Source organism: Dendrobates tinctorius, unplaced genomic scaffold (genome assembly GCF_039654945.1).
Source record: "Dendrobates tinctorius isolate UK_male_01 unplaced genomic scaffold, ASM3965494v1 ptg000152l, whole genome shotgun sequence".
Lineage (NCBI taxonomy): Eukaryota > Metazoa > Chordata > Amphibia > Anura > Dendrobatidae > Dendrobates > Dendrobates tinctorius.
Genome location: NW_027361819.1, coordinates 3,333,161 through 3,349,133, shown reverse-complemented (window position 1 = coordinate 3,349,133; position 15,973 = coordinate 3,333,161). Strand labels below are relative to the sequence as shown.

Below are 15,973 nucleotides of genomic sequence, written 5' to 3'. Positions count from 1 at the left end.
TATATAGGGACAGCTGCACTGTATATAGGGGCGGCATCACAGTATATAGGGGCAGTTGTACTGTATATAGAGGCGGCATCACAGTATATAGGGGCAGCTGTACTGTATATAGGGGCGGCATCACAGTATATAGGGGCAGCGGTACTGTATATAGGGGTGGCATCACAGTATATAGGGGCAGTTGTACTGTATATAGAGGTGGCATCACAGTATATAGGGGCAGTTGTACTGTATATAGAGGCGGCATCACAGTATAAAGGGGCAGCTGTACTGTATATAGAGGTGGCATCACAGTATATAGGGACAGCTGCACTGTATATAGGGGCGGCATCACAGTATATAGGGACAGCTGCACTGTATATAGGGGCGGCATCACAGTATATAGGGGCAGTTGTACTGTATATAGAGGCGGCATCACAGTATATAGGGGCAGTTGTACTGTATATAGGGGCGGCATCACAGTATATAGGGACAGCTGCACTGTATATAGGAGCGGCATCACAGTATATAGGGACAGCTGCACTGTATATAGGGGCGGCATCACAGTATATAGGGGCAGTTGTACTGTATATAGAGGCGGCATCACAGTATATAGGGGCAGTTGTACTGTATATAGAGGCGGCATCACAGTATATAGGGACAGCTGTACTGTATATAGAGGTGGCATCACAGTATATAGGGACAGCTGCACTGTATATAGGGGCGGCATCACAGTATATAGGGGCAGTTGTACTGTATATAGAGGCGGCATCACAGTATATAGGGGCAGCTGTACTGTATATAGGGGTGGCATCACAGTATATAGGGGCAGCGGTACTGTATATAGGGGTGGCATCACAGTATATAGGGGCAGTTGTACTGTATATAGAGGTGGCATCACAGTATATAGGGGCAGTTGTACTGTATATAGAGGCGGCATCACAGTATATAGGGGCAGCTGTACTGTATATAGAGGTGGCATCACAGTATATAGGGACAGCTGCACTGTATATAGGGGCGGCATCACAGTATATAGGGGCAGTTGTACTGTATATAGAGGCGGCATCACAGTATATAGGGGCAGTTGTACTGTATATAGGGGCGGCATCACAGTATATAGGGGCAGCTGTACTGTATATAGGGGCGGCATCACAGTATATAGGGGCAGTTGTACTGTATATAGGGGCGGCATCACAGTATATAGGGGCAGTTGTACTGTATATAGAGGCGGCATCACATTATATAGGGGCAGCTGTACTGTATATAGGGGCGGCATCACAGTATATAGGGGCAGCTGTACTGTATATAGGGGTAGCTCAGTATACGATCAGTTTTGTCCCTGCTCTACCACAGATCCGGTTTCTGTTGTAATCACGCGATGCCACAGATCTTCACCACCAATAAGATGGCGGCGCCCGCTGCCGGGGACGCACGCACCGGGACGTGTGACGTGTCCGCGGCCTCCTGCGCGACGTAACCCCGCCCAGACAAGCTCCTCCTCCGGGCCGGAGCGGGCGGCTCTGTCTCTTCCTGCTGCCGCTGTGTGGGTGAGGTTCTCCTGTCCGCGGCTTCGCTCTTCCTCGGTCTCCTCTTCCGTTGTCGTCGCCGGCTCCTCCTCCATTTTCCCGGAGTCTTCTTCCTCCCGCTCCCCGCACCGTGATTATTATGCACAAGGAGCACCTGGCCCAGGATGAGAACAGTAACCCGCGGGAGGGCCCAGTGAGCCGGAGGAAGGAGCGACTCAGCCCCAGCGAGCACGACATGAACCAGCTGAACCGCAGCCGCCCGAAGACAGGTGAGAGGCGGGAAGAGGCGACGGGGAGGGCACACTGCCCCTATATACTGGGGGATACACTGCCCCTATATACAGCTATATACCGGGGGGATACACTGCCCCTATATACAGCTATATACCGGGGGGATACACTGCCCCTATATACTGGGGGATACACTGCCCCTATATACTGGGGGATACACTGCCCCTATATACAGCTATATACCGGGGGGATACACTGCCCCTATATACAGCTATATACTGGGGGATACACTGCCCCTATATACAGCTATATACCGGGGGGATACACTGCCCCTATATACAGCTATATACCGGGGGGATACACTGCCCCTATATACAGCTATATACCGGGGGGATACACTGCCCCTATATACAGCTATATACCGGGGGGATACACTGCCCCTATATACAGCTATATACCGGGGGGATACACTGCCCCCTATATACCCCTATATACCGGGGGGATACACTGCCCCCTATATACCGGGGGGATACACTGCCCCCTATATACCGGGGGGATACACTGCCCCCCTATATACCCCTATATACCGGGGGGATACACTGCCCCCTATATACCCCTATATACCGGGGGGATACACTGCCCCTATATACATCTATATACCGGGGGGATACACTGCCCCCTATATACATCTATATACCGGGGGGATACACTGCCCCCTATATACATCTATATACCGGGGGGATACACTGCCCCCTATATACATCTATATACCGGGGGGATACACTGCCCCCTATATACCCCTATATACCGGGGGGATACACTGCCCCCTGTATACCCCTATATACCGGGGGGAATACACTGCCCCCTATATACCGGGGGGATACACTGCCCCTATATACAGCTATATACCGGGGGGGGGGGGGGGGGGGGTTACACTGCCCCTATATACGGGGGGGGGGGGGTACACTGCCCCTATATACCGGGGGGTACACTGCCCCTATATACCGGGGGGGGTACACTGCCCCTATATACCGGGGGGTACACTGCCCCTATATACCGGGGGGGGGGGTACACTGCCCCTATATACAGCTATATACCGGGGGGGGGGGGGGGTTACACTGCCCCTATATACGGGGGGGGGGGGGTACACTGCCCCTATATACCGGGGGGTACACTGCCCCTATATACCGGGGGGAATACACTGCCCCCTATATACCGGGGGGATACACTGCCCCTATATACAGCTATATACCGGGGGGGGGGGGGGGGGTTACACTGCCCCTATATACGGGGGGGGGGGGTACACTGCCCCTATATACCGGGGGGTACACTGCCCCTATATACCGGGGGGGGTACACTGCCCCTATATACCGGGGGTACACTGCCCCTATATACCGGGGGGGGGGGTACACTGCCCCTATATACAGCTATATACCGGGGGTACACTGCCCCTATATACAGCTATATACCGGGGGGGTACACTGCCCCTATATACAGCTATATACCGGGGGGGTACACTGCCCCTATATACAGCTATATACCGGGGGGGTACACTGCCCCTATATACAGCTATATACCGGGGGGCGACACTGCCCCTATATACAGCTATATACCGGGGGGATACACTGCCCCTATATACAGCTATATACCGGGGGGATACACTGCCCCTATATACAGCTATATACCGGGGGGCGACACTGCCCCTATATACAGCTATATACCGGGGGGATACACTGCCCCTATATACAGCTATATACCGGGGGGCGACACTGCCCCTATATACTCGGGGGCGACACTGCCCCTATATACAGCTATATACCGGGGGATACACTGCCCCTATATACAGCTATATACCGGGGGGATGCACTGCCCCTATATACAGCTATATACCGGGGGGCACACTGCCCCTATATACCGGGGGGGGGGGGGGGGTGTTACACTTCCCCTATATACAGCTATATACCGGGGGCACACTGCCCCTATATACAGCTATATACCGGGGGCACACTGCCCCTATATACGCACCTATATACAGCTATATACCGGGGGCGACACTGCCCCTATATACCCGGGGGCGACACTGCCCCTATATACAGCTATATACCGGGGGCGACACTGCCCCTATATACAGCTATATACCGGGGGATACACTGCCCCTATATACAGCTATATACCGGGGGGATACACTGCCCCTATATACAGCTATATACCGGGGGGCACACTGCCCCTATATACCGGGGGGGGGGGGGGGGGGTGTTACACTGCCCCTATATACAGCTATATACCGGGGGCACACTGCCCCTATATACAGCTATATACCGGGGGCACACTGCCCCTATATACAGCTATATACCGGGGGCACACTGCCCCTATATACAGCTATATATCGGGGGCACACTGCCCCTATATACAGCTATATACCGGGGGCACACTGCCCCTATATACAGCTATATACCGGGGGCACACTGCCCCTATATACAGCTATATACCGGGGGCACACTGCCCCTATATACAGCTATATACCGGGGGCACACTGCCCCTATATACGCCCCTATATACAGCTATATACCGGGGGCGACACTGCCCCTATATACCCGGGGGCGACACTGCCCCTATATATAGCTATATACCGGGGGGATACACTGCCCCTATATACAGCTATATACCGGGGGGATACACTGCCCCTATATACAGCTATATACCGGGGGGATACACTGCCCCTATATACAGCTATATACCGGGGGGATACACTGCCGCTATATACCGGGGGGATACACTGCCCCTATATACCGGGGGGATACACTGCCCCTATATACCGGGGGGATACACTGCCCCTATATACCGGGGGGATACACTGCCCCTATATACCGGGGGGATACACTGCCCCTATATACCGGGGGGATACACTGCCCCTATATACCGGGGGGATACACTGCCCCTATATACCGGGGGGATACACTGCCCCTATATACCGGGGGGATACACTGCCCCTATATACCGGGGGGATACACTGCCCCTATATACCGGGGGGATACACTGCCCCTATATACCGGGGGGATACACTGCCCCTATATACCGGGGGGATACACTGCCCCTATATACCGGGGGGATACACTGCCCCTATATACCGGGGGGATACACTGCCCCTATATACCGGGGGGATACACTGCCCCTATATACCGGGGGGGGGATACACTGCCCCTATATACCGGGGGGGGGATACACTGCCCCTATATACCGGGGGGGGGATACACTGCCCCTATATACCGGGGGGGGGGATACACTGCCCCTATATACCGGGGGGGGGGGGGGTACACTGCCCCTATATACCGGGGGGGTGGGCACTGCCCCTATATACGGGGGGGGGGACACTGCCCCCTATATACCGGGGGGGGGACACTGCCCCCTATATACCGGGGGGGGGGGGGACACTGCCCCCTATATACCGGGGGGGGGACACTGCCCCCTATATACCGGGGGGGGGGGACACTGCCCCCTATATACCGGGGGGGGACACTGCCCCCTATATACCGGGGGGGGGACACTGCCCCCTATATACCGGGGGGGGACACTGCCCCCTATATACCGGGGGGGGGGGACACTGCCCCCTATATACCGGGGGGGGGGGACACTGCCCCCTATATACCGGGGGGGGGGGACACTGCCCCCTATATACCGGGGGGGGGGGACACTGCCCCCTATATACCGGGGGGGGGGACACTGCCCCCTATATACCGGGGGGGGGGGACACTGCCCCCTATATACCGGGGGGGGGGACACTGCCCCCTATATACCGGGGGGGGGGACACTGCCCCCTATATACCGGGGGGGGGACACTGCCCCCTATATACCGGGGGGGGGGACACTGCCCCCTATATACCGGGGGGGGGGACACTGCCCCCTATATACCGGGGGGGGGGGGGACACTGCCCCCTATATACCGGGGGGGGGGACACTGCCCCCTATATACCGGGGGGGGGGGGACACTGCCCCCTATATACCGGGGGGGGGGACACTGCCCCCTATATACCGGGGGGGGGGGGACACTGCCCCCTATATACCGGGGGGGGGAGGAGGGACACTGCCCCCTATATACCGGGGGGGGGGAGGAGGGACACTGCCCCCTATATACCGGGGGGGGGGAGGAGGGACACTGCCCCCTATATACCGGGGGGGGGGGAGGAGGGACACTGCCCCCTATATACCGGGGGGGGGGAGGAGGGACACTGCCCCCTATATACCGGGGGGGGGGAGGAGGGACACTGCCCCCTATATACCGGGGGGGGGGAGGAGGGACACTGCCCCCTATATATAGCTATATACCGGGTGCACTGACCCTATACACGGGGGGGACGAGACCGCTCGCACTGATGGGGGGTGCACTGCCCCTATACACGGGGGACGAGACCGCTCACACCACTAGGGGGGGATACACTACATACAGGGGGACGAGTCCACACTAATAGAGGTGGCGGGTGACTTCTCCCCTGTGTGTGTGTGTGTATATAATATATATGTGTGTATATATAGGGGCGGCGGGTGACTTCTCCCTTGTGTGTGTATATATAGGGGCGGCGGGTGACTTCTCCCCTCTGTGTATATATAGGGGCGGCGGGTGACTTCTCCCCTGTGTGTGTATATATAGGGGCGGCGGGTGACTTCTCCCCTGTGTGTGTATATGTAGGGGCGGCGGGTGACTTCTCCCCTGTGTGTGTATGTAGGGGCGGCGGGTGACTTCTCCCCTCTGTGTGTATATATAGGGGCGGCGGGTGACTTCTCCCCTCTGTGTGTATATATAGGGGCGGCGGGTGACTTCTCCCCTCTGTGTGTATATATAGGGGCGGCGGGTGACTTCTCCCCTCTGTGTGTATATATAGGGGCGGCGGGTGACTTCTCCCCTGTGTGTGTATATGTAGGGGCGGCGGGTGACTTCTCCCCTGTGTGTATATGTAGGGGCGGCGGGTGACTTCTCCCCTGTGTGTGTATATGTAGGGGCGGCGGGTGACTTCTCCCCTGTGTGTGTATATGTAGGGGCGGCGGGTGACTTCTCCCCTGTGTGTGTGTATGTAGGGGCGGCGGGTGACTTCTCCCCTGTGTGTGTGTGTGTGTGTGTGTGTGTGTGTATGTAGGGGCGGCGGGTGACTTCTCCCCTGTGTGTGTGTGTGTATGTGTATATATGTAGGGGCGGCGGGTGACTTCTCCCCTGTGTGTGTGTATATGTAGGGGCGGCGGGTGACTTCTCCCCTGTGTGTGTGTATATGTAGGGGCGGCGGGTGACTTCTCCCCTGTGTGTGTGTATATGTAGGGGCGGCGGGTGACTTCTCCCCTGTGTGTGTGTATATGTAGGGGCGGCGGGTGACTTCTCCCCTGTGTGTGTGTATATGTAGGGGCGGCGGGTGACTTCTCCCCTGTGTGTGTGTGTGTATATGTAGGGGCGGCGGGTGACTTCTCCCCTGTGTGTGTGTGTGTGTGTGTGTATATGTAGGGGCGGCGGGTGACTTCTCCCGTGTGTGTGTGTGTATATGTAGGGGCGGCGGGTGACTTCTCCCGTGTGTGTGTGTATATGTAGGGGCGGCGGGTGACTTCTCCCCTGTGTGTGTGTATATGTAGGGGCGGCGGGTGACTTCTCCCCTGTGTGTGTGTGTGTGTGTGTATATGTAGGGGCGGCGGGTGACTTCTCCCCTGTGTGTGTGTGTGTGTATATGTAGGGGCGGCGGGTGACTTCTCCCCTGTGTGTGTGTGTGTATATGTAGGGGCGGCGGGTGACTTCTCCCCTGTGTGTGTGTGTATATGTAGGGGCGGCGGGTGACTTCTCCCCTGTGTGTGTGTATATGTAGAGGCGGCGGGTGACTTCTCCCCTGTGTGTGTGTGTATATGTAGGGGCGGCGGGTGACTTCTCCCCTGTGTGTGTGTGTATATGTAGGGGCGGCGGGTGACTTCTCCCCTGTGTGTGTGTGTGTGTATATATGTAGGGGCGGCGGGTGACTTCTCCCCTGTGTGTGTGTGTATATGTAGGGGCGGCGGGTGACTTCTCCCGTGTGTGTGTGTGTGTGTGTGTGTGTATATGTAGGGGCGGCGGGTGACTTCTCCCCTGTGTGTGTGTGTGTATATGTAGGGGCGGCGGGTGACTTCTCCCCTGTGTGTGTGTGTGTATATGTAGGGGCGGCGGGTGACTTCTCCCCTGTGTGTGTGTGTATATGTAGGGGCGGCGGGTGACTTCTCCCCTGTGTGTGTGTGTATATGTAGGGGCGGCTGGTGACTTCTCCCCTGTGTGTGTGTGTATATGTAGGGGCGGCGGGTGACTTCTCCCCTGTGTGTGTGTATATCTAGGGGCGGCGGGTGACTTCTCCCCTGTGTGTGTGTGTGTATATGTAGGGGCGGCGGGTGACTTCTCCCCTGTGTGTGTGTGTGTGTATATATGTAGGGGCGGCGGGTGACTTCTCCCCTGTGTGTGTGTGTGTATATATGTAGGGGCGGCGGGTGACTTCTCCCCTGTGTGTGTGTATATATGTAGGGGCGGCGGGTTACTTCTCCCCTGTGTGTATATATAGGGGCGGCGGGTGACTTCTCCCCTGTGTGTGTGTATATGTAGGGGCGGCGGGTGACTTCTCCCCTGTGTGTGTGTATATGTAGGGGCGGCGGGTGACTTCTCCCCTGTGTGTGTGTATATGTAGGGGCGGCGGGTGACTTCTCCCCTGTGTGTGTGTGTGTGTATATGTAGGGGCGGCGGGTGACTTCTCCCCTGTGTGTGTGTGTGTATATGTAGGGGCGGCGGGTGACTTCTCCCCTGTGTGTGTGTGTGTATATGTAGGGGCGGCGGGTGACTTCTCCCCTGTGTGTGTGTGTATATGTAGGGGCGGCGGGTGACTTCTCCCCTGTGTGTGTATATATGTAGGGGCGGCGGGTGACTTCTCCCCTGTGTGTGTGTATATATGTAGGGGCGGCGGGTGACTTCTCCCCTGTGTGTGTGTATATGTAGGGGCGGCGGGTGACTTCTCCCCTGTGTGTGTGTGTGTATATGTAGGGGCGGCGGGTGACTTCTCCCCTGTGTGTGTGTATATATGTAGGGGCGGCGGGTGACTTCTCCCCTGTGTGTGTGTATATGTAGGGGCGGCGGGTGACTTCTCCCCTGTGTGTGTGTGTGTGTGTGTGTGTATATATGTAGGGGCGGCGGGTGACTTCTCCCCTGTGTGTGTGTATATGTAGGGGCGGCGGGTGACTTCTCCCCTGTGTGTGTGTGTGTATATGTAGGGGCGGCGGGTGACTTCTCCCCTGTGTTTGTGTATATATGTAGGGGCGGCGGGTGACTTCTCCCCTGTGTGTGTGTATATATGTAGGGGCGGCGGGTGACTTCTCCCCTGTGTGTGTGTGTGTATATGTAGGGGCGGCGGGTGACTTCTCCCCTGTGTGTGTATATGTAGGGGCGGCGGGTGACTTCTCCCCTGTGTGTATATGTAGGAGCGGCGGGTGACTTCTCCCCTGTGTGTGTGTGTATATGTAGGGGCGGCGGGTGACTTCTCCCCTGTGTGTGTGTGTGTGTATATGTAGGGGCGGCGGGTGACTTCTCCCCTGTGTGTGTGTGTGTGTATATGTAGGGGCGGCGGGTGACTTCTCCCCTGTGTGTGTGTATATATGTAGGGGCGGCGGGTGACTTCTCCCCTGTGTGTGTATATATGTAGGGGCGGCGGGTGACTTCTCCCCTGTGTGTGTATATGTAGGGGCGGCGGGTGACTTCTCCCCTGTGTGTGTGTGTATATGTAGGGGCGGCGGGTGACTTCTCCCCTGTGTGTGTGTGTATATGTAGGGGCGGCGGGTGACTTCTCCCCTGTGTGTGTGTGTATATGTAGGGGCGGCGGGTGACTTCTCCCCTGTGTGTATATGTAGGGGCGGCGGGTGACTTCTCCCCTGTGTTTGTGTGTATATGTAGGGGCGGCGGGTGACTTCTCCCCTGTGTGTATATGTAGGGGCGGCGGGTGACTTCTCCCCTGTGTGTGTGTATATGTAGGGGCGGCGGGTGACTTCTCCCCTGTGTGTGTGTGTATATGTAGGGGCGGCGGGTGACTTCTCCCCTGTGTGTGTGTGTATATGTAGGGGCGGCGGGTGACTTCTCCCCCTGTGTGTGTGTGTATATGTAGGGGCGGCGGGTGACTTCTCCCCCTGTGTGTGTGTATATGTAGGGGCGGCAGGTGACTTCTCCCCTGTGTGTATATTTTCATGCATGCAGAGGCTGGTGCTGTGTTGTGTGTATACATATAGCAGTGCTGGGGGGGTGAAAGCTTTTGCTGTGTACAGATGACTCCTGGCTTTGGGGGGCGCCTCTGCTCACGCTCCATGTTGGCGGTCCCTGTGTGGGTCTGGACTTTCTCTAGTTACTGTTGTGGGCAGTGAGAGGTTAATGTTGCCTCCCGTGTCCCCCTTCCTGCTCCGCCAGCCGGGTCTTCCCTGACCTCCATGTCTCAGGCTGGTGTCGGCTGTTGGGTATGGTTGGGTCTGCTGCTGCTTCTTCCTTCCTCCCGGGGTGCAGTTACCAGTGTGGCCACTGGGGGCGTACACTGTGGGATTCCACACCGTCAGCTGCTGTTGTGTGCGGCAACTACACATCTATAAGGGAGGGGATCATCCCGTCCTTGCAACCTGCGCACAGCAGCATAGGACTACCACTCCCATCAGTGCGGCACCTGCTGCTGGTTATTCCCATGACCCCCATAGTGTCCACACGTAAAGGGAGCACAAGTGTGAACATTTCCCATTGTGTAGAACCTCTGCAGCTGTCACTATGTCCTCCTAGTTCTCATAGCTGAGGTCACAATTATATGTCCAGAGGTTATAAACAAAACAAACTTTGTTACATTGTATCAGTCTGGACTTGGTGAGTTGTGAGAAGTATTGGGATCCGATTGGGTACAGATCCCTCGCCCCCGCCGGTCTCCGTGCTTTGCCGGTCTCCGTGCTTCCTCGGGCGTGCGACCTCTGCAGCATGAGACCATTGAGGCTGTTGATTGGCTGAAGTGGTCACATGCAGCATGAGGACTGGGATTGAGGGTAAGCTTCATTTCCAGTGCCGGGATGTGAGTACACAGGGGTCCTCATTTAGGGCCCCCCCCACTCCAGTGATTCCGGGGTCAGCTGTGTGTGACGTGCCCCCTTCTGTGACCTGTGGTCGATGGTCTCTGTATTCATTTTCTTCTCTCTTCCACTTCAGGCTCCTGGGACTCAAACGGATTTGGACCAGAAATTGAGGCGCTAGCCGGCCGCACCGAGGAGAGCGTCCCCCTCAGCCCCTCTAACTCCCTGAACCTGCGTCACCTGCGAGGCTGCGAGAAAGACTCCTCTGGCCGAGGGCTGCAGAGACCACCACCCCCCTCCCAGTACCATCCCAATTACTACCCCACACACCACCATCACCACCACCGCACTTCGTATTCTGGACACCGTAAAGGCTACTGGGACTATGAGAGCCAATACCGGGATGGAAAACGTAAAGCGTGGGTGCCCAGGCCCGGAGGGGGTCCCCACACCCAGCGCCCCAGGAACCGCGAAGCCTTAAATTCTACAGAGCCCCCGTGTGCGGAGATGAGACCTGAGCAGACGGCCGGGGACAAAAACAAAGCCGTCTCGCGCCAGCCCTCACCCCCGACAGACAAGGAGCCGGCCACGGACAGCTGGCTGCTCTTCAAGCCTCTGCCTGTCTTTCCTGTCGACAGCAGCAGCGCCAGGACGCTGCCGAAAATCAGTTACGCCAGCAAGGTGAAAGAGAACCTGGATGGCAAAGGACTGGTGCCCAGCTCTGCCCTCCGCACCTCCACTACCCTCCCCAACTGCCTGAACGCTGCGCAGAGTGACGCCGCTGCGCTGCACGCCGGCTCCCTTTCCTCCTCCTCCTGTTCCTCCCTCTCCTCCTCCCCACCTTCCCCAGTCAGCCAGGAAAACCTAGGGGCCATTTTCCAGAACGAATGGGGGTTATCCTTTATTAATGAACCAGGAGCTGGTCAGGCAGTGCCGCTAGAGGTGAGGGAGCCTCAAGAAGACACCCCTGGAGGGGTGGAAGGTGGCGGAGACCTGGACAAAGCCCCTCCGGTGATGGCTTTGGTGCGCCTGTCCCATGGCTTCTATATAGAAGGAGCTGATCCCGAGGTGACCACCATGGAGAATCCGAAAGATTGGGAAGCCATGGTCTCCTACAGCCTGCAAGGTGAGTGGTGGCAGATGGTAAATGGAGGTCCGAACGCCGATAACTGCTGGAAACCCCATTATCCCCTGGTGCTGGAAAGGTCGGGCAGCCGCTGCTCCCAGTGATTGTTAACCCTGCAGTTTCCTCGTGTGCAGTTGAGATGTTTTAGTTCTGACAACGATGACTGCCGCTGTGCACGCTCTCATGTTGTCAGTCACCATTCCCGGACTCTTAGTTTAGGGGGAGTACAACCTGGTCCCGCACTGGCCCGGGAGGCAGCAGATCATTGGCCGTAGTGTTTGACCACCGCTTGCTGCCAGAGAATGGGAATATTCTTGTACAGACCCATCTTTCCCTTCTTAGACACACCGTTGAGGGTTTGTTACAGTTGCATCCAGTCCTGTATTGGCGGCCTGCTGCTGTCCTGTCTGTGTTTATAATATACCAGTGCTGGAGTTGCATAACTGATGCTTTGTAACGTTGTGCTGGGATTTTATTCAGATTTCCATTTTCTTTTTTTTTTTTTTTTTTTCTTCAGAGTGGAATCGTATCTGGAACGTGCATAAGAAAGGTAAGAGGCCGGGCGGAGGGGGAGCGCCGGCCGGGGAGGGCGGAGGGCGGAGAGGAGCGCCGGTCGGGGAGTGGGCGGAGAGGTGCGGGGGGGGGGAGAGGGCGGAGAGGTGCGCCGGGGGGGGGAGAGGGCGGAGAGGAGCGCCGGGGGGGGGGGAGAGGGCGGAGAGGAGCGCCGGGGGGGGGGGAGAGGGCGGAGAGGAGCGCCGGGGGGGGGGGAGAGGGCGGAGAGGAGCGCCGGGGGGGGGGGAGAGGGCGGAGAGGAGCGCCGGGGGGGGGGAGAGGGCGGAGAGGAGCGCCGGGGGGGGGGAGAGGGCGGAGAGGAGCGCCGGGGGGGGGGGGGAGAGGGCGGAGAGGAGCGCCGGGGGGGGGGGGGAGAGGGCGGAGAGGAGCGCCGGGGGGGGGGGGGGAGAGGGCGGAGAGGAGCGCCGGGGGGGGGGGGGAGAGGGCGGAGAGGAGCGCCGGGGGGGGGGGGGAGAGGGCGGAGAGGAGCGCCGGGGGGGGGGGGGGGAGAGGGCGGAGAGGAGCGCCGGGGGGGGGGGGGGAGAGGGCGGAGAGGAGCGCCGGGGGGGGAGAGGAGCGCCGGGGGGGGGAGAGGGCGGAGAGGAGCGCCGGGGGGGGGAGAGGACCGCCGGCGGGGAGAGGGCGGTGAGGAGCGCCGGGGGGGGGGGGAGAGGGCGGAGAGGAGCGCCGGGGGGGGAGAGGGCGGAGAGGAGCGCCGGGGGGGGGGGAGAGGGCGGAGAGGAGCGCCGGGGGGGGAGAGGAGCGCCGGGGGGGGAGAGGGCGGAGAGGAGCGCCGGGGGGGGGGGAGAGGGCGGAGAGGAGCGCCGGGGGGGGAGAGGAGCGCCGGGGGGGGAGAGGGCGGAGAGGAGCGCCGGGGGGGGGGGAGAGGGCGGAGAGGAGCGCCGGGGGGGGGGGGGAGAGGGCGGAGAGGAGCGCCGGGGGGGGGGGGGGAGAGGGCGGAGAGGAGCGCCGGGGGGGGGGGGGAGAGGGCGGAGAGGAGCGCCGGGGGGGGAGAGGAGCGCCGGGGGGGGGAGAGGGCGGAGAGGAGCGCCGGGGGGGGAGAGGAGCGCCGGGGGGGGGAGAGGGCGGAGAGGAGCGCCGGGGGGGGAGAGGAGCGCCGGGGGGGGAGAGGGCGGAGAGGAGCGCCGGGGGGGGAGAGGAGCGCCGGGGGGGGAGAGGAGCGCCGGGGGGGGGAGAGGGCGGAGAGGAGCGCCGGGGGGGGAGAGGAGCGCCGGGGGGGGGGGAGAGGGCGGAGAGGAGCGCCGGGGGGGGGGAGAGGGCGGAGAGGAGCGCCGGGGGGGGGGGGGGAGAGGGCGGAGAGGAGCGCCGGCCGGGGGGGGGAGAGGGCGGAGAGGAGCGCCGGCCGGGGGGGGGAGAGGGCGGAGAGGAGCGCCGGCCGGGGGTGGGGGTAGAGGAGGGGGGAGGGGGGAAGAGGAGCGCCGGCCGGGAAGAGGAGCGCCGGCCGGGGGGGGGGGGAAGAGGAGCGCCGGCCGGGGGGGGGGGGGGAAGAGGAGCGCCGGGGGGGGGGGGGGGAGAGGAGCGCTGGCCGGAGAGGAGCGCCGGCCGGGGAGAGGGGGGGGGGGGAGGGCGGAGAGGAGCGCTGGCCGGAGAGGAGCGCCGGCCGGGGAGAGGGTGGGGTGGGGGAGGGCGGGGAGGAGCGCCGGCCGGGGAGAGGGGGGGGAGGGGGCGGAGAGGAGCGCCGGCCGGGAAGGGGGCGGAGAGGAGCGCTGGGCGGGGCCTTGTCTGTGGTGGAATCTCTGCTTGATTTTCGGCTTCATCCAGGAGCTGAGGGTTTGTTACAATGTACAAGTCCCGGCTCTAACAAACCCTCATCTGTGAACATATGAGTGTTCCCTTACAGCAAGCAGAGATAATGTTCCCATCATTCTCTTCTCTTTCAGATCCCTCCCGTGTAGTCCTATATGCAGAAGCCATGGATGGCAAAGGTTAAGGCACAGAGCGGAGCCCCCCCCAGCCCCCGTCTTCGGTGTGGTGGTCCGTCCCTCCAGCCCCAAAAACCCACCTTCCCCAACGAAACACTCAGTCCGCAGAGCGGCATTCATGATGCGCCCCACGAGAGACTGCTTTATACCCGCCTTCTCTGTGACCTCTGGGCAGGAAGGGGTTAAGGTGGCATTTCCTGGAGAGTTTTCTTTTTAGTTAGTATTTTTTTTATTTTGTCGCCCCCTTCTCCCCCCATAGCGTCCCGTAAGATGGAGAGTCCTGGGTTTTCCTTCAGAAGGGGGGGGCCCGGTTGCCTCCTGCGTTTTCTGGCCCCAACCCTAAATTTGTGTGGATCTCCGGCCTCAGCCGCTCTCTGCTGCAGCGGGCACGGGTGGCGCTCTCCCGCTCACTCAGAGTTTCGCTTCTCTCCGGACTCGGCTTTTTATTTTTAGAACCTTTTGCTTTTTACCCTGCCTCCAATGCAGTGTGAGCGCCGCCCCTGTGGCTGACTGTGCAGCGCGGATTCTCCACGGCTCCAGGAGGAAGGATTCTCTACCAGGAAAGACGCTCACTTATTTTTTTCACTCTTGCTAAGCACCTTCTTTCATTCTTTTTTTTTTTTTTTTTTTTTTTTTTTCTGCTTATTTTAACACTTTTCACGCTAAGTTGTGGCTGAGGCACTAAAACCCAAACTGGCAATTTGTTGAAAGCCAGACCTGGGGGATATTGTCATTAAAATCTGTTTTATTACCCTCCAGCCTGCTGACGATGTCTTATTTTTCCATCACGGGATATGTGACACGCACTTAGCATTTCATCCTCTCCATGGACTGATCTGAAATAGCATTCTGCTACCACCACTAGGGGGCGCTCACTGCATGAGATTACAAGGATACATTGTTTGCACTGAGCTCCCCCTAGTGGCTGCCGACAGGATCTTATATATCTATACAGGGAGCGGCCCTTAGTGGTGACTGTAGACAGGATCTTATCATGTATCTCTATACAGGGAGCTCCCCCTAGTGGTGGCTGCAGACAGGATCTTATCATATATCTCTGTACACAGGGAGCTCCCCCTAGTGGTGACTGCAGATACATTAGGATTCTATACAGAGATAGAATCTTGAGCGTAAAGGTACTGTCACACTAAGCGATATCGCTAGCAATATCGCTATAACTAGTGACGTTATAGCGATATTGCTAGCGATATCGCTGTGTCTGATACTTACCTCCGACCGGCTCCCCCGCTGGTTATCGCTGATCGCGCGAGAACGTCCAGGACTGTTTCTAGTCGTCAGCTTCCTGCGGCGCTTCCTGCTGTGACGATGAGCGACGCGTGGAGCCGGGCGGGAGGACACAGGATCGCCTGGTGTGACAGGTAAGTAGTGACCCCCGTCCCCAGCCATGTCGCTGGTGAGATCTGCCTATGTGGCAGCTCACTAGCGACCACTTAGCGATGTACCAGCGATCCTGACCGCGTCATATCGCTGGTACATCGCTAAGTGTGACAGTACCTTTAGTTGGAAGGGACCTCCAAGATCATGTCCAA

At 58.9% G+C, this 15,973-nt stretch overlaps 1 protein-coding gene across 1 annotated transcript; it reads left to right on the top strand.

Annotated features, from left to right (window-relative positions):
• The first annotated feature begins 1,427 nt into the window (after window positions 1-1,427).
• LOC141050765 (FMR1-interacting protein NUFIP2-like) lies at window positions 1,428-15,181 on the top strand. Its single transcript, XM_073547408.1, has 4 exons — window positions 1,428-1,774; window positions 10,939-11,928; window positions 12,446-12,478; window positions 14,382-15,181. Exons 1-4 carry the CDS (start codon window positions 1,645-1,647, stop codon window positions 14,429-14,431), a joined length of 1,203 nt encoding a protein of 400 aa, XP_073403509.1. The 5' UTR covers window positions 1,428-1,644; the 3' UTR covers window positions 14,432-15,181.
• The last annotated feature ends 792 nt before the right edge of the window (window positions 15,182-15,973 follow it).